This window comes from Protomyctophum bolini (genome assembly GCF_963924005.1).
Source record: "Protomyctophum bolini genome assembly, chromosome: 14".
NCBI classification, from domain to species: domain Eukaryota; kingdom Metazoa; phylum Chordata; class Actinopteri; order Myctophiformes; family Myctophidae; genus Protomyctophum; species Protomyctophum bolini.
In genome coordinates, this window is record NC_137875.1 from 38,021,767 (window position 1) to 38,042,274 (window position 20,508).

Sequence of the window (20,508 nt, forward strand, 5' to 3'; positions counted from 1 at the left end):
TTGAACATTCTTTTTCACCTATAATCACATAAAACACCCTGTTTACCCAAATCATGAGCGATATTGGGGAGGGATAAAAACACATTATTTGGAGAGACTGCTTCGTAAAACAATCGGCATATGTAAAAGAAAAAAAGGACTATAAAATAAATATATATGCATCATCGAATATGTCAAAGGTGCCATATTACGCTGAGTGAATTGCTCGCTATAATGCTTGTTTTACACGACCTTAGCATGTTATACATGCAAACCTATTTCAGTAGAAAAATTGTGTTTATTGAAATCTTTACGATTAAGGGGGTAACTGACTCGCACAGTGACGCGCACGCGAGCGAACACACACACACACACACACACACACACACACACACACACACACACACACACACACACACACACACACACACACACCCACTTCAGGGTGCTACATTTTGTGTTTTCCTTCCCCTCTCACCACACTCCTTAGATCACCCTTCTCTCTTTTCTCTTTTCCCTCTCTATGTGTTTGGGTTTGTGTGTTTCTGGGCCAAGACACTGGGATCAGTGCGCACACACACACACACACACACACACACACACACACACACACACACACACACACACACACACACACACACACACACACACACACACACACACACACACACACACAGAGAGAGAGAGAGAGGCCTTTTCAAATCACTGGAGCTTGGCACTGGGGGTGGGACACCTGTAGTGTGTGCCATCCACACTCACCACATCAATGACGGTTAGCAAACTAAACTTCTTCGTCGTCTGCTCCGGGTTCTCTCCTTTCGCTCCTTCACTCCTCTCCCCTTTCGCTCCTTCACTCCTCTCCCCTTTCGCTCCTTCACTCCTCTCCCCTTTCGCTCCTTCGCTCCTTCACTCCTCTCCCCTTTCGCTCCTTCACTCCTCTCCCCTTTCGCTCCTTCACTCCTCTCCCCTTTCGCTCCTTCACTCCTCTCTCCTTTCGCTCCTTCACTCCTCTCCCCTTTCGCTCCTTCACTCCTCTCCCCTTTCGCTCCTTCACTCCTCTCTCCTTTCGCTCCTTCACTCCTCTCCCCTTTCGCTCCTTCACTCCTCTCCCCTTTCGCTCCTTCACTCCTCTCCCCTTTCGCTCCTTCACTCCTCTCCCCTTTCGCTCCTTCACTCCTCTCCCCTTTCGCTCCTTCACTCCTCTCCCCTTTCGCTCCTTCACTCCTCTCTCTCCTTTCGCTCCTTCACTCCTCTCCCCTTTCGCTCCTTCACTCCTCTCTCTCCTTTCGCTCCATCACTCCCCTCCCCTCCCCTTTCGCTCCTTCACTCCTCTCCCCTTTCGCTCCTTCACTCCTCTCCCCTTTCGCTCCTTCACTCCTCTCCCCTTTCGCTCCTTCACTCCTCTCCCCTTTCGCTCCTTCACTCCTCTCCCCTTTCGCTCCTTCACTCCTCTCCCCTTTCGCTCCTTCACTCCTCTCCCCTTTCGCTCCTTCACTCCTCTCCCCTTTCGCTCCTTCACTCCTCTCTCTCCTTTCGCTCCATCACTCCCCTCCCCTCCCCTTTCGCTCCTTCACTCCTCTCCCCTTTCGCTCCTTCACTCCTCTCCCCTTTCGCTCCTTCACTCCTCTCCCCTTTCGCTCCTTCACTCCACCGGACCACGGTTTACTGAACACTCTATAGCAATGATCAGAATATAGAGCTTTAACATTTTTTTTTAAAATTATTGTTCTAAACAAAACATGTAAGTTTACACCACCGTTAAACTCTTCTCCTCTCCTTGAACTCACCCCTCTCATCTCGTCATCCTTTCCGCTACACAGTACAATGTCTTTGCATTAACCCATTCTGACCTGAGATCAGATTCTAAAAATAATGTCTTCTACATCCTGACAGTTTTCCATTCTGACCTGAGATCAGATTCTAAAAAAAAATCTTCTACATCCTGACAGTTTTCCATTCTGACCTGAGATCAGATTCTTAAAAAAATGTCTTCTACATCCTGACAGTTTTCCATTCTGACCTGAGATCAGATTCTTATAAAAATGTCTTCTACATCCTGACAGTTTTCCATTCTGACCTGAGATCAGATTCTAAATAAATGTCTTCTACATCCTGACAGTTTTCCATTCTGACCTGAGATCAGATTCTAAAAAAATGTCTTCTACATCCTGACAGTTTTCCATTCTGACCTGAGATCAGATTCTAAAACATTTTATTCTACATCCTGACAGTTTTCCATTCTGACCTGAGATCAGATTCTAAAAAAATGTCTTCTACATCCTGACAGTTTTCCATTCTGACCTGAGATCAGATTAAAAAAAATGTCTTCTACATCCTGACAGTTTTCCATTCTGACCTGAGATCAGATTCTTAAAAAAATGTCTTCTACGTCGTCAGTCGTTCTTCGATTTTTACAAAAAATAGCAGACCTACCAGTGGCGCGCTATGAGCTTGTAGATCTGCTATTTTTCAATAGCTAAAGCATAACCTAATGCTAACACCAAAATGGGTTCCCATGCCCAAAATGGCTTAACTTGGCTCTCTTCTGTGGCATCTTCAACGCTCCCCTCTGCATCCCCCCCCCCCACCCCCCCCAAACTCATCCCTCCAGTGTGACGCTCCTGTCTTTGTGATCATCTTCTCCCCGATGCCATCTGCCGAGGGTGGCGGCATCATCATGGCCCCCGCCATATACCTACCTACCGGGCATTGGCTTGGCACTCTCTCTCTCTCTCTCTCTGGTGCCTTGCATGCATGCAAAGGGCAGCGGGCAGAGGGGGTCGGTCGGTCGGTGGAGAGGTGGTGGGTGGGTGGGTGGGTGGGCCGCCCCCCAGAGCGAGGATATATATAAAGAAAACTAGATAGGACTAGTTTTAGAACTATAAAAGGAGACGAGGAGATAAAAAAAGGTAGATATATATGGACCGAGAGCAGAGGAGAGGAGAGGAGGAGTGCTTCTGTTTGGGATGAAAGCTGTGCCTACTGGGCACAGTTTACTGCCCCCGGATGGTGCCACCAGAACAGCAGGGCCATGTGAAGGCACAAAGTCACCCAGATGACACACACACACACACACACACACACACACACACACATAATGATATGTATACTGTATACAGTATATAACCTTTGCAATTATGTTACGCACCTTCGTCTAGGGTGAAGGTAAACGACATGATGTGAGAGGAGACAGGGTTGAAAAATAACTTTAATTTATTGTTGTAGCTCTTTTTTCCCGTTAGCAGAGACAAATTTCCTTGTAGGTTACCCTATAACTAAAGGCCCTAACAGAGAGTTAAACAAAAATACAATTCTAAATCCCTAACTAACCTTACTGACCTAAAAGTACAATAAATCAGAGAAAAGAAAATACCTGGCACCCCCTTACATGGCGGAGTAGGAACCGGGCTTCATATTGGCAAATAATAGTTTACAGATTTACAAGAACAACAATGATTATGAACTGAGGCTTTTAAGTTAATGACTAAAGGCTTTCACTTAAAGAACAGGGCAAGTCCACACCCAAGCACACACACACACACACACACGCACAAATAATTGACACATACACATTAAACCATTTAGGCCTGACGTCGAAACGCTCTGAAAGAATATATATTCAAAGATTTGTGCCGCATTATTTTACGATTTTTCAAAAATAGCAGATCTACAAGCTCGTAGCGCGCCACTCGGTGGCGCGCTACGAGCTTGTAGATCTGCTATATTTCAATAGCTAAGGGGTTCCCGTCCAGAATTGGTCAACATAGCGTATTATACTCAACATAATGGATTCTCTCAAAAGTGAAAGTGAACAGAGAAAGACGACTGCTGTTGAAAGTCAGTGTGTGTGAAAATATTCTTCCAGGTACTGTCAATTAGTGTACCGCAAAACATTCCAAGAGAGAAACGCGGACACACACAGAAATTATTTTGACAAGAAACGGCAGACAAGAGGAAAAGGAAAGGTTTAGAGAGGTGAAGTATACAGATGAACTATGATGTATTATAGAAGGAAGATTGGATAGATAGATAAATGGAAAGAATGGATGAAAGACAGAGCACTGGTGCTATCTGTGTGTGTGCGTGTGTGTGTGTGTGTGTGTGTGTGTGTGTGTGTGTGCTGTCCTCCAGCAGTAGTAGTGTGTGTGTGTGTGTGTGTGTGTGTGTGTGTGTATGTATGTAGGCCAGTGTCCCAGGGCACACTTGGCTGGGGTGACAACAGTTGTAGCACGACAGATTTGCCTCCCATCTTGCCCGAGGTCTTCCCAGTCAGCGATCTGTCTGTTCTCTCGCTCCACGAACCCCCCCCCCCCCCCCCCCCCCCCGCAGCAGGAGAAGAACATGGCTGTGCTACATTACACCATGCCACTCAATATACTGTGTCCCTTTTTTGGCGTTTTAAGCATTCTGTTCCACTTTAGCTATTGAAGAAGAGCAGATCTACAAGCTCAAAAATGCAGCCCGAAAAATCGTAAAAACGTGCCTCAGATCTTTGAATGTATATATATTCTTTCAGAGTTTCAAGTTTTAAAACTCAAATATTTGCTCCTGAGGGGTGGTCCCTGGAACAACATGTTTTCAGATGGGGGGGGTCGGTGGCATATTACATTATAATTTTTGGGATCCTTGACATGAAATATTGAGAACCACTGATGTATAGAAACATGAGGTTTTTCAGAAAAAATAGTCATTAAAAAGAAAATTCGACGTCAGGCCAAAATGGGTTAATTCATCCACATATTTACTGGCCTAGTGGCTACGTGTTAAACTTCAACACGTGTACTAGAGTACTATAGTACAAAAATCCATTGTTTTGAATATCGGCGATATGTTTAGTATTTATATGCAAGCTCCATCACCACAATCATGGCGTGACAAAGGTCATGCCTTGCAAATGGACCACAGAAAAGGACATGAGACAGGAACAGACTATACGAAACACATTTTTGTAAAATGTAATTTCTTTCTCTGTAAAAAAAACAACATATCCCTGTTTTACGATTATGCAGAAACGTTGCTATCAAACAGTCGGTGCGTTATACCTTAGTGAGCCGTTAACAGCAAGCTCCCCTGAATTAGGCAGTGATATAAAAAGTACAAAGTATGAAAGTCAAGATTGTGTTTGAGAACGAGCCACTGTGACACCCACTGAGCTTTTATCCACTTATGCCATCATGTTATGCTTTAGCTGTTGAAAAATAGCAGATCTACAAGCTCATACGAGCTTGTAGGTCTGCTATTTTTGAAGAATCAAAGAACGGCTGACATAGAAACATAGGCTTTTTCAGAAAACTGTCAGGTTGTATAGAAGACATTTTTAGAATCTGATCTCGGGTCAAAATGGGTTAAAAAAAACGTGGTTTTCTCTGAAGGTGCTTCAGCGACCTCCGGCTCATTTCCGTTACGGGTCACACCCTCTCACATGATCCATTTGGCATCCTGTTGGCGTTCGGCTAAATACTTGGGAAATCAATCAAACTAAAATGAATGGAAAATGCAGTAACGAGCATGAGATGAATGGAGAAGGGCAGAGGAACGCTAAAGGAAACGCAGGGTATTGTAGAGTGTTGTGTTTCATTGGATTGTGGGTGGAGAGAGAGAGAGAGAGAGAGGCCCGTCACAAATATTACATCATCGTCTGATCGCGTTTATTTGAGATAACCGCAATTATTTTTGCATAATTGTCACCATCATAGCCATACTATAAATGTTTCATAAATTTGCAATTTTTTTTTTTTTAAATAGTGGAAATAGCAGATCTATAAGCTCACAGCGTGCCACGATGTGCCGCATTCACAAATTGTAACTTTGTAGATTGACTGTTACAACAAAATATATGGATATTAAATGGATTTCTTTTAACGATATGTTCGAACGTTCAATACTAAAAAGCACAATTAAATCGTTTAAAACATTTTCTTTTGTATATACGTACAATTTGAGTTGAGGGAGAAAGAGTGAGAGAGAGACGGAGAGAGAGTTGAGGGAGAAAGAGTGAAACAGAGAGTTGAGGGAGAGTTGAGGGAGAGAGTGGAACAGAGAGAGAGAGACAGAGAGAGAGTCGAGGGAGAAAGAGTGAAACGGAGAGAGAGGTTTGAGGGAGAGAGTGAAACAGAGAGACAGAGAGAGTTGAGGGAGAAAGAGTGAGAGTGAAACAGAGAGAGAGAGAGACAGAGAGAGTTGAGGGAGAAAGAGTGAAACAGAGAGAGAGAGAGAGACAGAGAGAGGTGAGCAGGCAGGATGGCAGAGAGGGCACTCCGACAGCGAGGAGAGGAGAACACAGCAAGGTCTCGTCATCGGGCCAACGGGCCCACCACTGTCAACATCATGGCACTCTGTGGTGTACGCACACACACACACACGCTTGCACACACACACGCACACACTCGCGCACGGACACACTCGCGCACGCACACACGGCTGGCCGGCGGCCCTCCCAGCTGCCCTATCCGTAACTGTCTGATTAGTTGTGCTAAGCAGCCCCTCCCCTGCCAACCATGGTGCCATCTGCTACCCAACAACATGGCTGCCGACCAGACGTGCACACGCGCAACACACACACGCACACACACACACACACGCCGCTACCGCCTCATACCTGGCACTGCCCCGCTGCTGTCACACACAGACATCAAACTTCACACACACACACACACACACACACACACACACACACACACACACACACACGCGCACACACACACACGTGTAGCCCAAAGGTATCAACACTTAACATTTGCACAAAAGGTATGTGTGCATGCTTCCAATTGCACACACACACACACACACACACACACATGCGAATGCTTCAAATGCAAGCACACATCTTCAAAAGGTATTTTTTTGTTCATTCACACACAAAAAGACACAGTTGTAGAGTGCACAGTTGCTGCAGTCTGTGTGCGCGCGTGTGTGTGTGTGTGCGGCGCGCGCGCATGCGTGTTGACAGCAGCACCAAAGCAATGCCAATCCCAGGTATAGGCAGCAGAGGCACTGTGTTTTAGTGTGAGTTTGAGTGTGTGCGTGCGTGTGCGCATGCATGCATGCATGCATGCATGCGGTGACAGCAAGGTAATGCCAATGCCAGGTAGAGGATAGACAGTGCGTGCGCGCGCGTGTGAGTGTGTGTGTGTGTGTGACTGTGTGTGTGTGTGTGTGCGCTGGCACCACTCAGAGGTTCATTACGGCCCCCACTTTCTCCCGCGCTCGTACCGCGGCCCCGCGTGGCACCCCGGCCCTTTTTATTCCGGGCCCGTGATTGGACAAGGGCCTCCCGTCGCGTTGGTTTGCAGCAGTTTTGTCGCGCCCAGATTTCAGCTCGCCGCGCAAAGCGAGAGCCTCTGGCGGGACACGGCATCTGCTGCCTCACCTTGCTCATTTACACTTCTCCGCCCTTGCACTGCGCGCACGCGCACGCGCACAAACACACACACACGCAGTATACGCACACACTGACTATACACTGACGGGCACTTCTGTTCTCCGCCTTCCCAGACCCTGCTATGGCAGTCCATTCCTTAATAGACTGCTGAGAAGGGGGAAGGAAAAGACGGGGGAAGCGATGGAGAGAGAGCATGGGGGGAGCGTGACGTGTTTAATAGAGTTTAGGGAAACTTTGTGGACGAGCGAGCGGCAGCACAGCGGTGGTCCTGGAGCTGGAGCTTTGTAATAGCACACACACAGTACACACCACTCTCTCTCTCTCTCTCTCTCTCTCTCTCTCTGGGTCTTTATCTATCTCTCTCTCTCTTCCAGGGACAAGAAAGGAGAGTGTGGCCTTGTGGTCGTTATGGTGGTGTCCCACTTTCTGCATTTGACAGTTATTTTGCAGTGAAAAATTCAAATTTGTTGATTTTTTTTCTCTGCATCTCTCTCTCTCTCTCTCTGGTGGCAGCGGTGGCCGAACGGTTGGGTGCAGGTCTTTTTTCCGACAGCATATTGATCCGAAACCTCAATCCTAACCTAACCCTAACCGCAAGCACGGGAGCAGCGCATGTCGGACCATCGCTTTTTCGCATCGCAGCGAATGTCCCCCCGCTGCAGAGCGGACTGTTGCCCCGTCGGCTAGAATGCTGTTGGAAAAAAGGCCGCCTCCCGAACGGTTTGCGGTCTTGCGGTCTTGATATCGGAAAGGTCGCTAGTTCGTATATCCCCGGACCGGCACGTTAAAATTACCACCGCTGAAGTGCCCTTATGGACAAGGCATTGAACCCCCTACCATGAAATGTTCTATGAGCAGGGCCTGGCTGTGAACAAGTTCTTGAGCTTAGTCCAGTTACCCTGGGTAAACATCGTACCTTTCCTTTCTCTATGAGCAATCACGTGCATCTTGTATTGGGGCCCCCCCGTCTGTCAACTGACATTAAACTGCGTGTAAACATTGATGAAGAATGATGGTAGAATGATACCTAATTAAATGATGTTGTCCACCTTCTACTTAAATGTTCTGACCATCTGAATATCGTATAGTCTAGAATGACGTTGCACAGGCCTGGTATCAATTGTTTTCAATTGCTTTCGTACAGCTTAGTCCCCTTTTGGTGTTTTAAACATAATTTAGCTATTGAAAAATAGCAGATCTACAAGCTCACAAGCTACGAGCTTGTAGGTCTGCTATTTTTGAAAAATCGTGAAAATGTGGCACAAATCTTTGAATATATATATTCTTTCAGAACCAACGTTTTTAACTAAAATCTTTGCTTCTGAGGGGTTCCTGGAATAATATATTTTCAGATGGGGGTCAGTGGCCAATTAAATATGATTTCTGGGGTCCTTGACATGAAATATTGAGCACCAACTGATATAGAACCAGGCCTAAATGGGCTAGAGGGGACATTACTTCTCCTTACCCAGCAGTAAGGTAGCAGTTGGAGACGTGCCTTGCTCAAGGAACAACTAGAGAATCGAACTGGGGACTTTTTGATTCCCATAAGGGTCATTCTACCTCCTGAGGTACTGCCATCCTAATCTCTCCAGACAGCTTTGCGTGCGACTGGAAGTGGAGGCTCCACTTCAATTCAATTAGCGCTCCACTGTGGAGCGCTGATTGAATTTGAACGGTTGACACCCGTTCTCTACAAGTGGCAAATTTGCCAATGGGTTCCCAGATTTCTACCAGCGTAACCTGTACTGTACTGGAGATGTGAGATTGTCTATTGATTGATAACCACTTGATCCACAGCCGTCATATTCCGGGGTGGGCAGTTCAGAAACCCGTCCACCAGTGACATCATCGATAGGGAATCCAAGCTAATATCTTAAAAAAAAAACCTAACAATTATGTCATTGGTGGACGGGTTTCTGAACTGACCACAGCCCTCCTACGTATGAGACACAGATGGTTTCTGAACTGCCCACAGCCCTCCTATGAGACACAGACTGGTTTCTGACTGTCCACAGCCCTCCTATGAGACAGACTGGTTTCTGACTGTCCACAGCCCTCCTATGAGACACATACTGTTTTCTGAACTGTCCACAGACCTATGAGACACAGACTGGTTTCTGAACTGCCCCCCAGCCCTCCTATGAGACACAGACTGGTTTCTGAACTGCCCACAGTCCTCCTATGAGACACAGACTGGTTTCTGAACTGCCCACAGCCCTCCTATGAGACACAGACTGGTTTCTGAACTGCCCACAGCCCTCCTATGAGACACAGACTGGTTTCTGAACTGCCCACAGTCCTCCTGTGAGACACAGACTGGTTTCTGAACTGCCCACAGCCCTCCTATGAGACACAGACTGGTTTCTGAACTGCCCACAGTCCTCCTATGAGACACAGACTGGTTTCTGAACTGCCCACAGCCCTCCTGTGAGAGACAGACTGGTTTCTGAACTGCCCACAGTCCTCCTGTGAGACACAGACTGGTTTCTGAACTGCCCACAGCCCTCCTATGAGACACAGACTGGTTTCTGAACTGCCCACAGTCCTCCTATGAGACACAGACTGGTTTCTGAACTGCCCACAGCCCTCCTATGAGACACAGACTGGTTTCTGAACTGCCCACAGTCCTCCTATGAGACACAGACTGGTTTCTGAACTGCCCACAGCCCTCCTATGAGACACAGACGGGTTTCTGAACTGCCCACAGCCCTCCTGTGAGACACAGACTGGTTTCTGAACTGCCCACAGCCCTCCTATGAGACACAGACTGGTTTCTGAACTGCCCACAGCCCTCCTATGAGACACAGACTGGTTTCTGAACTGCCCACAGTCCTCCTATGAGACACCGGGATCGGGAGTCACGCCCGGCAGCTGGCGAAAACCAGAGTTCTCAACAGGCCCAAAATTTGAGATCTTACCCCCCCATGCCAAAGCACCAGTGCTCGCCCAGCCAGCAGTCTGCTGTCACCAAGGCGGACAGCAGATCCAAAACGACATGTGGTAGCTGGGGTGGAGGAGGGTGAGCAGCAACAGTTTAAGCAGACAGCAGTGCAGCAGCATCAGCGTGCAGCAGTAAACAAGCAAGCCGATTGGGCAGTGCAAACGTCCCGTTTAATTAGCCGGTCTGAAGATGGAATGAGCGTGTGATTGGATGAAGTGAATCATGTGAATGAGAACGTGATGCCGAGGCGGCCCAATCAACGGCCGGCAGCGACGGCACTGAGTTTCCTGACTGAACTTGCTCTATGCGTATGTGTCTGTGACACGGGTGCGGCGCTCATTTTTGCAACAAGCATTTAAATATTTTGCATTTGCGGCACCCCCTATGGATGACAATGGAATTGCTTTGGACTCTTTGGGGTGGATTGGACATTCCGTTCGTGATTTGTGGCATTCTTTGTAAATTAGGCCCTTCCTACATACTATAACCTCGGAAGTCGATTACGGCCGAACGATACGTACTATCACAATTCTGCCTGTGGTGTTATAATCGGATAGGTCCAGAGATAATGTGTACCGATTTTATTTTTTGATTTGCACAAAATGTGTAGGTGGAAGAGCAAAAAGAAAATGTTTTGAAGAAAATTCTAAATTGTGCAAATGGCCGTGGCCTATATGGGGAGATGGGTCATGACCCAAGGAATCCAGGGAAAGAGAAATTATGGGTTGATTTTAGGACCTACGGTTCAAGAGTTATAAGGCAAAATGTAAAGTGGGATGTTATAGCGCCACCATGAGGCCAGGCCGACTCATGTAATTATTTATTCCATTAATTTTTAATAATTATAATGAACCTCCCTTCCAAGTGTTTTAACTGTTGCGGTATCTGAGAGAAAAACACTTAAATGTGAGTTTTTGCTATTTTCCTATGGAGCAAATTAATTCACTTTGTTAAATTGAAAAAGGGCCACGTTAAGAGCTATAATGGTCAATGCCTGTGTGAAGAATTCAGAGCGATTTGGGGCGGCCAGTGTGGAGCAGCAACAGTGTTTCAGACAGACACTCATTCAGACATTCAGTCAGACAGACAGACATTTCCTCAATTATTATGTTACTGTATATATATTTTTTTGCTTTAATCCGATAATGTAGACTGTAGAGAGACAGGGAGCTGATTGTAGAGAGAGGGTGGAACGACATGGAACAGGTCTAAACCGCTAGAATCTAACCAGGGATGGACTTTATGCAATTATGTGGTTGACACTATCCGACTGTATTGTGTCGAATATAAGATCCATTTTTCAAGACTCATTTGTGGGGGAAAAAAAACACTGACTGTCAAATTGTCTACACCCCGATTATAATACGACCCTGTTTTCTTTTTTTTAGGATATTTCCATTGGAGAGAAAAAAAAACGTATTCTTATATTCAGGCAAATAGAGAGAATAGAGAATTGCAACCCTGTTTTGAATGGAACGTACAGTGTGTGTGTATAACAGTATTGAACTTCGGATAGCTGCACACTGCAGCAACGTGTTGCAAGATGGTGTTGTTTCATTATTTTAAAAACTACACCTGTTAAATTGCAAAACCATATACCGAAAGCCATACCCGTATACCAATTAATAAACACATATTCAACGTAATGAACTCGCATATCACTGTAAAAAAAAAAAAAAAAAAGATTAGCTTCCACATAACTAGACACATTCACTCCCGTTTCTTTAAATAAATAACCTGCAAACCACAGTTTGCATCGAAATGGTGATTCTATAATTTACCTTCTGGACTGTAAATGATTTGACCCCCCCCTCCCCCCTCCCCCCTCCCCATCCTTGCCACCACATATGTTCCCCCCCCCCCCCCATAACTATTTCTGTAGTGTACTGTACACAGATTTGATACTGACGTCGAGGCCCAGGGTTTCTGGATCGGGTCAACGTGGTGAGCATACTGTACGTATGCCGAGCATTTATTTTTAACCCATTCTGACCTGAGATCAGATTCATACGAGGTTTCCACCTGGACACAGACACACTGGTCTGATGAACCCATTCTGACCTGAGATCAGATTCTAAAAAATGTCAGTCGTTCTTCGATTTTTCAAAAAACAGCAGACCTACAAGCTCGTAGCGCGCCACTCGGTGGCGCGCTATGAGCTTGTAGATCTGCTGTTTTTCAATAGCTAAAGCATAGCATGATGCTGACACCAAAATGGGTTCCCGGTCAGAATGGGTTAAAAACGCACAGATGCCTGCACTGCCAGGCCGCTTCTTCCCTGCACAAAGTGCCAATTAAGATTTTTTTTTTTTTTTGTTGTACTCCTCTCCTCCTCTCTCCTATTGGATGGATGGCGAACGAGAAGCTTAATTGCCTCAATAACCCGAGCTTGGATTTTCATTTATCTTTATTTTTTTTACTTTATTAGGGAATGTGCCGTTCATGGCATGCATCTGTGTGCGCTCACTTGTTGCGTTCGTACGTACTTTTTCATTTGTGTGGTACAGAAAATTTGAGGCTAAAGTGAGCTTTCAAGCTGTGCATGTTTTTTTTCCCGTCGTAATAATTGTGTATTGTATGCCTCACCCTTTGTAGATCAAAGACAAAACTCGCAATAAAACATTCCGACCTGACATTTATGCGCACGCATATGTTACGCAGCAGTGCGTAGGAGTCCAAGAGAACATTATTAGTTAAACATTTCTTTAGCTTGAATTAGAAGTTTCGCTGTGCTATTATCTTTGTCGCCGTTCCGCATATCTGTAAAGGAATCCTTTGACCTTGGTAGATATTAGTGACGCACCGAATATTCGGCCGCAGAAAATATTCGGCGAAAAAAAAAAAAAAAAAGCATTTTCGGCCTATTCGGTTTCGGCCCCCGAATATAGGCCGAAAATATATCACCGAACCATAGTGTATATGCGATTAATGCATCCAAAAGAGCTGAATGAATGTTTTATGGACCCATAATTGTGATTATTATTTAAGTAAAGTTTTGCCATAAATCAGGTACAGCTTTAAGGTATGGCCATGACAGCAATGGTATAGGAGAAAAAAAAGAAAAAAAATCATATTTGGATATTCGGTTTCCGGGGCCAACTGTTTCCTATATATTCGCTATTCGGTTTCGGGCCAAGAATTTCCCTTTCGGTGCATCCCTATAGTAGATATGGCGGGGCTCTAGTTTGAGGCTGACCTCGTGGTGGATGGATGGTGGGACTAGTTCGAGGCTGACCTCGTGGTGGATGGATGGTGGGACTAATAGTTTGGGCTGACCTTGTGAGGGGTTGAGGCGGCACACCCCGTCCTTAAGAAGGAAAGGCGGGCCGCCCGCCCGCCCGCCCGCCCGCCGCTGTAAACAAAGTTGACTCGCTTGACAGATGGAATTGAATGACAGAGACGCTGGCCGGAGCAAGGACCGGGTCCGGGGCCTGGCAGGCAGGCAGGCAGGCAGGCAGGCAGGAGCATCGCAGCCGAGCAGAGATGACGGAGAATGAAAGGGAGGGAGGGGAGGGGAGGGGAGGGGAGGGAGATGGAGAGGAGAGGAGAGGAGAGCGGAGCGGTGGCCAACAGGAGAGGAGGTGTGAACAGGTGCGGGGCCGCTGAAGGAAGAAGCAGCAGATGGAGGGAGACACAGCCAGTTTAGTTAAAGGAAAAAAGGGTGGGAGGGAACAGAGGAGGGAGGGAGGGAGGGGGGAGGGAGGGAGGGGGGGATGAGAACACTGGACGGAAGGATGCACGACTAGAGAGAGAGAGAGAGACGGACGGACGGAGGCACGGAGCAAACAAGCAGCCGTTAGTGTTGTTGACGCTGCATCGGTTCTGTGAGCGTTTCGTTTGCGTGTGTGTGTGCGTGCGTGTGTGTGTGTGTGTGTGTGTGTGTGTGTGTGTGTGTGTGTGTGTGCTAGGGCCTACTCGAGTGTTCAGAAGATTTGTGGCTATTTCAAGCACGCACACACGTGCACACACACACACACACACATTTTGAATATTGACAAACGCAGATTATTTGAGTAAAGATGTGAATGGAAACATTTAAGAATTCACCCCCACAATTCCTTGAAACAATAATGAGTCATTTTAACTATTTGACAGCCGTTCGCGCCTTATTGGCGTCACCGTGTTGAGGCGGCGCGTTTGTGTAGTTTATATAAATATGACAGATTGAGAGCTATATAGTATTGACCCATTTAGACCGATTCTACAAATGTCTTCTAAATCATTTTTCACAGTTTTCGGAAAAAAACATGTTTCTGTGTCAGTGGTTCTCAACCGTTTTCATGTCAAGGAACCCCAAAAATTATCTGTATTTGGTCGCCGACCCCCATCTGAAAATATGTTGTTTCAGGGACCTCCCCAGGAGCGAAGATTTGAGTTAAAAAATATATATTCCAATTTTGCGCCACATTTTCACGGGTTTTTCAAAAATAGCAGACCTACAAGCTCGTAAGCGCGCCACTCGGTGGCGCGCTAGGAGCTTGTAGATCTGCTGTTTTTCAATAGCTAAATTATAACAATGTTTACACCGGCTGCACCTATATGTTGTTGTACCTTTCAAGGCAGCAACGTCTCTGTGTCATTTCAGTTGTTATACTTGTAGCAACATATTTTTTTTTAAATTAAAATGTAGATGTTTTTCCAGAAAACTTAGGTTAGGATTTAGGAGGCGTTTTTAGAATCGGCCTCAGGTCTAAATGTGTCAATAGTAGAATCTTTGTACCATCTGACCCTCTGAAGGTGAGGTTCACGGGTTTATTTATTTGTTTTAGCTTTGCGCGTACCAGTTTATCGACACTATTCATTATATCGTGGCGATATATTCATTTTGAGGGTAATTATCCGTTTCAGTTCATTAAGTAAAGGCTTTCTTCACACTGCACAGTTCTGACGGGGAAATAAAATGAGTCTCTTTACTTCCTTCAACACCTGTTAAAGAAAAACAGAAATGTGAATTACCATATTAATGAGCTTTATAATTTGTATTTGGTCTCACATTTTTGTTGTGTGAAAGCGAAAAAGCTACCTTTTGAAGCCCCTTTTAATTGTTTGTTCAGCCAGCATCAAATATTAGGCAATAGAGTTAATGGGAGCTGTTCTCACATTTCTCTTTTATTATTTGACAATATTGACGCCTTTATTTATACTAAATTACCATTTTAGTTCAAAGTAAAACATATAATTGTCCTCGAGTGTGTGCACGACGTGTGCTCATACGGTATATGTGTGCTTTGTGAGTCGGCGTTATATCAGGAGAGACGAGTGTGCGTTCACTTTACTCTAACGGACCCTGACATCGGCCCGGTGTTTGTTTGGCGTCGTCGGGCAAAGCGTCTAGCAAAAGTCTACCGTCTGACTCCAATTTGTGCTCGTTCTCTGATAAACCAAACGGCATTTGGTGGTTCCTGGCGTGGGCTGCCGGCCACGCCGCGGGGTGCTGCAAACTCCGCGCTTGGTCGGGCCCTGGCACCCCACATCTAACCCATTCTGGACGGGAAACCCCTTTTGGTGTTAGCATTATGCTATGCTTTAGCTATTGAGAAAAACGGCAGACCTACAAGCTCGTAGCGCGCCACTCGGTGGCGCGCTACGAGCTTGTAGGTCTGCTGTTTTTGAAAAACCTGATCTCAGGTCTAATTGGGCTAATGGGCAACAGCTTGAATAGTGCCCACTTAGGCAGGCAGTGCAGACTGGGCCCCCCTCTCTCTCTCTCTCCTCTGCGCTCTTCTCCAGCCAGCTATACCACGTATACGCCAGCCCCCTGCCTGCCTCTGCCACCTCCCACTTACCCAGCAGCCCCTCTCTCTCTCTCTCTACCTGGCCCCAACCCCAGAGCCATTCCAAACCCCTACCTTAGGCCCCCTTGGCCCACGCCACTCCAGTCATACTTATCAAGCTGTCCAAACGGCGTATCGGGCCAGGCATGTGTACAAACAGTCCCAGCTTATATTCACTAACTGAACATTGCAGTCTATTGCCTCCCCCGAGGGCTCTCTATAACCGGAGTTCCTGCCACGGGCTTAGTTCAAACCCAACAGAACTTATTCGACCGGTTATCTAGAAGGCATGCTGTTTGTCCAGGAGAAAACAGCCCCAGCTCCAGACCACCGCAATCAGCCTCTGCTCAAAGTCATCGACCGCTGATGCCGGTTTCTGGACGCGGACACAGTTTTCGTAGGAACTTTTTGGCCACAAAAGGGAAGGGAGTTTCGCCCTATAGTTTTAGACCGCGAGGCGGGGCGCCATCGCTTGCGACCCGATAGGCAGCGAATTAAGCAATATTACAACGAGAGGGTGTTGTTTAACGTGATTATTGCCACGACAGTGATGCGGTAGGGGAACGAGACGAAGTCGAGTTCCACAAGCATCACTGAAGTGGCAACACCCACTACGACCACAAATGTCCAAAGAAACTACTAACTAGCTAGCCTAGCCACCGAGTTTGCTAGCGCTCTGGGAAAACAGAGCGCCTGGAATTCTTTTCGTTTTGATTAGGTGGTGAACGGTGCTGGTTTGATCAACGGCTATAGAAACCGTTTCAACCAATCAGATTGCTTCCTCTTAACGACCTGTTGTAGAATAGTAAATCCTCCCCCCCCCCCTACTACAATGACACAGCGGAGCGATCCCTATTACGCCCCACTGACGGCCCCGTCTCACCCAATCACAAGCCGCGGCGCTCCTTCCAGCCCCTCCCTTTTAGTGGTGGAGAGACCCTCCTCCCTCCGTGAGGCAGAAAACGTGGTCGCTTCCTGTTTACCTGGACGTCTATATAGCATTTGGCCGTTCTGCGTTATTTCAGCGGCGTCAACAAGAAACATTACAAAATAAACCCCCAAGCGATTCATCTCTTCTCCGTTTTGGAATTCCTGAAGGTATATATGTGTGTCTCAGGAGGGGCTGAGGGTTATGCATGGAAAATGAATAGACATTTTATTTTCTATTTTTCCTTCTTTCTTTCTTTCTCGCTCCATTCTCTCTCTAACCTTTTTAACCAATTTTGGGGCGGGGGGCACCCCTTTTGGTGTTTAGCGTCATGTTATGCTTTAGCCATTGAAAAATAGCAGATCTACAAGCTCATAGCGCGCCACCGAGTGGCTTGTGTAGGTCTGCTATTTTAGAAAATTGACATAGAAAAATGACACAGAAACGGTGTCGTCCTCCTCATCCTCCTGTTCTGTTCGTCGCCACACCGACTGCTGGAAACGCTTTGGCTTGTCTGTCGGATGCTAATTGGTGGGTAAACTGGTCCGGTGCTATAGGCTTGCCCCCTCTCCCAGCATCCCCCCAGTATACACACACACACACACACACACACACACACACACACACACGTGTACACGCAGCCCCCTGGAACCCCTCACAGGACCAAATGGCTGGCACCGCCTGCCCGCCATCTCCCGCTGAGGCCTGGTGTGTGCATTGGTGGCTCCTGCTGCTGTTCGAACCCAGCAGGGGTTCACACACACACACACACGCACGCACGCACGCACGCGCACACACACACACACACACACACTCACACGCACGCGCGCGCACACACACTCTCCTGGTGTCCCCTGAGCACCCGACACCCGCTTTCGCACCCCAGACAGCAGGACAGCAGGAGAACACCACACACACACACACACACACACACACACACACGCACATACACGTACTAACATACACATGCACACACACACACACACACACACACACACACACACACACACACACACAAATATGAACACATCTGAGCATGCACACACACAGACACACACACACACACACACACACACACACATGAAGGAACAGACAGACGCGGTCACTTTCGAGATGCGGGCCAAGCGCTGCAGGGGAGAAAAGTTTTCACTTAAACTGGGAGAATTCTCTCTTCATTAGCAGCTTTTTGGACTTCAGGAAAGAGTTGTGTTTATTTGTTAGCTTTTTCTCCTCGTCCTTTGTAGTCTTTCTTTTGCCCATGCTCGTCTCCGGGCTCTCTCTCTCTCTCTGTTGTTTTCGGGAAATCTTGGAAACAGTTGAATTGGACTTCAGTTCATATACCCAGAAAACGATGTCACCCCCCCCCCCCCCACACACACACACACACACACACCCATGAAACTCCTTTGAGATTATTGTCGGCAGACTCGAGAGAATAATTGTCTTTGTTCGCGTCTCAGCCGCTCGGTTTTATATTTGAGTAGCTCTATAAATGAACGTAGGCGGACGAAGGATTTGGTTGATACTACATTATGTGACCTGCCATTAAAAGTTATTAAAGAAAAATCGGAAAAACGAGACTTTCTGGAGAAAGAGAAACATTTCTTTGTCCATTTCTATCAGATTTCAATAAAGCAAAGTCTTGGCTTCCATATATTCTATAATATACTTCATCATTGCCCAATTGCAACAAGAGATATATATATATTTTTGAAGCTTGCGATTGTAGGGTGACATCAAACTAGACTCATTTTCTTAAAACCTAAGATATTAGTTTTGCCTATTTGACGCATCGTTCTGATTATTTACAATACTGCATTGTTAGAAAAAAAAATAGCAGCAGCTGCAGTTCCATAGTTAAGTCAGGAGGAAATTCAGGGTGTGTGTACTGTACATGTACAGTGTTAATGTGACTGTGCGAGTGTAAAAATGGACCGTCGTTTATGTGTGTGATCCTATAAAAATGGTCCATTTATATAGCGCCTTTATCCAAGGCGCTTAAACATAGATTGTGTATTACATTCACCCGTTCACACACCGATGACGGGGGAAACCATGCAAGGCCCCAACCAACACATCGGGAGCAATTTGGGGTTCAGTATTTTGCTCAAGGACACTTCGACACTAGCCTCGGGGAAAAACCCAGACGTTTTTATTTCCAGGGAGAAAAAACTAAAAAGTCTGGGTCTTCACTTCATTTCGGCATAGAGTAGCGCAAACATTGCTCACTCTCTCTGCTGATTTCTGATCGTCTGCACCTTTGTTAAATTGACACACACATGTACTGTACACACACACACACGCTCCTCTCTCTCTCTCTCTGTCGCTCTAAGTAATTAGTCTCATGTCGCGCAGCTGCGCATAGTTTCTCCCCGGAGCTGCCTATATGCCATAAAAAGCATAGGTGAGTTCCAGGCTATACTTCGACACTAACTCTGGGGGGGGGGGGGGGGGGGAGAGCCCACATGGGTTCGAACGGGCAACCTTGCGGTTACCATCCCATCCATCCGGCGCACTCTACCCCTGAGCCACCGCCCCTGCTATATAGTGGCGTTCTGTAGCGTTTGTGTCACCTCCAGTTTGTCACGCCGCATGAAGAATTGGATCCACGTACGACAGAGCAGGGTCGCACACAGACACCTGAGGAAAAGTGAAAAGAAAAGTCACTTTGCCGAGGTCATGGCATGTACCATGCTGCTTAGAGAACCACATCCTTCTCCACAATCACTGGGTAAAATATACCCTCTTGTTTCTTGTAATGGACCTATAGATCTTTCAGGACGTTGTGCGTGTGCGTGTGCGTTTGCGTTTGCGTGCAAACCATGTGGACAGCTGCAGTATCACTCAGGGGTCTTCAAGGTTGACACTTTTACCCTTCCGCCCCTCCCAAGTCTCCAGACTGTCTTCTCTCCTTCTCTCTCTCTCTCTCTCTCACATAATATTCTTTTCTTTCCTTTTTCCACCAGGCAGGAGAAGGAGAGCGCGGAGAGGGCCCGCGAGGAGGACGTGGCGGCCGTGACCCAGTCTGCACGGGAGAGCGAGGGCCGGCTGACTGGTCGGCTGGAGAGAGAGGAGGAGGAACACCGGCAGAGAGGTGGGTTAACCCGTTCTGACCTGGGATCAGATTCATACGAGGTTTCCCACTGGACACACACACACTGGTCTGATGAACCCATTCTGACCTGAGATCAGATTCTAAAAAAAATGTCAGTCGTTCTTCGATTTTTCAAAAATAGCAGACCTACAAGCTCGTAGCGCGCCACTCGGTGGCGCGCTATGAGCTTGTAGATCTGCTATTTTTCAATAGCTAAAGCATGACATGATGCTAACACCAAAATGGGTTCCCGTTCAGTTCAGTGGGTTAACACGTTTAGGCCTGACGTCGAAATTAAAAAAAAAATATTTTTTTAAATTTATTTTCTTTTCTGAAAAACCAGTGGTTTTCAATATTTCATGTCAAGGACCCCAAAAGTTATATTTAATATGCCACCGACCCCCCCCC

At 46.7% G+C, this 20,508-nt stretch overlaps 1 protein-coding gene across 2 annotated transcripts in view; it reads left to right on the forward strand.

Moving 5' to 3' along the window:
- sdccag8 (SHH signaling and ciliogenesis regulator sdccag8) overlaps positions 1–20,508 on the forward strand; it is a 69,664-nt gene that overhangs the window by 19,320 nt on the left and 29,836 nt on the right. For both annotated transcript variants that reach the window (XM_080782336.1, XM_080782337.1), the window contains one exon: positions 19,973–20,100. In XM_080782336.1, the coding sequence (XP_080638462.1) occupies positions 19,973–20,100 (128 nt within the window). The remainder of the gene's footprint in view (positions 1–19,972; positions 20,101–20,508) is intronic.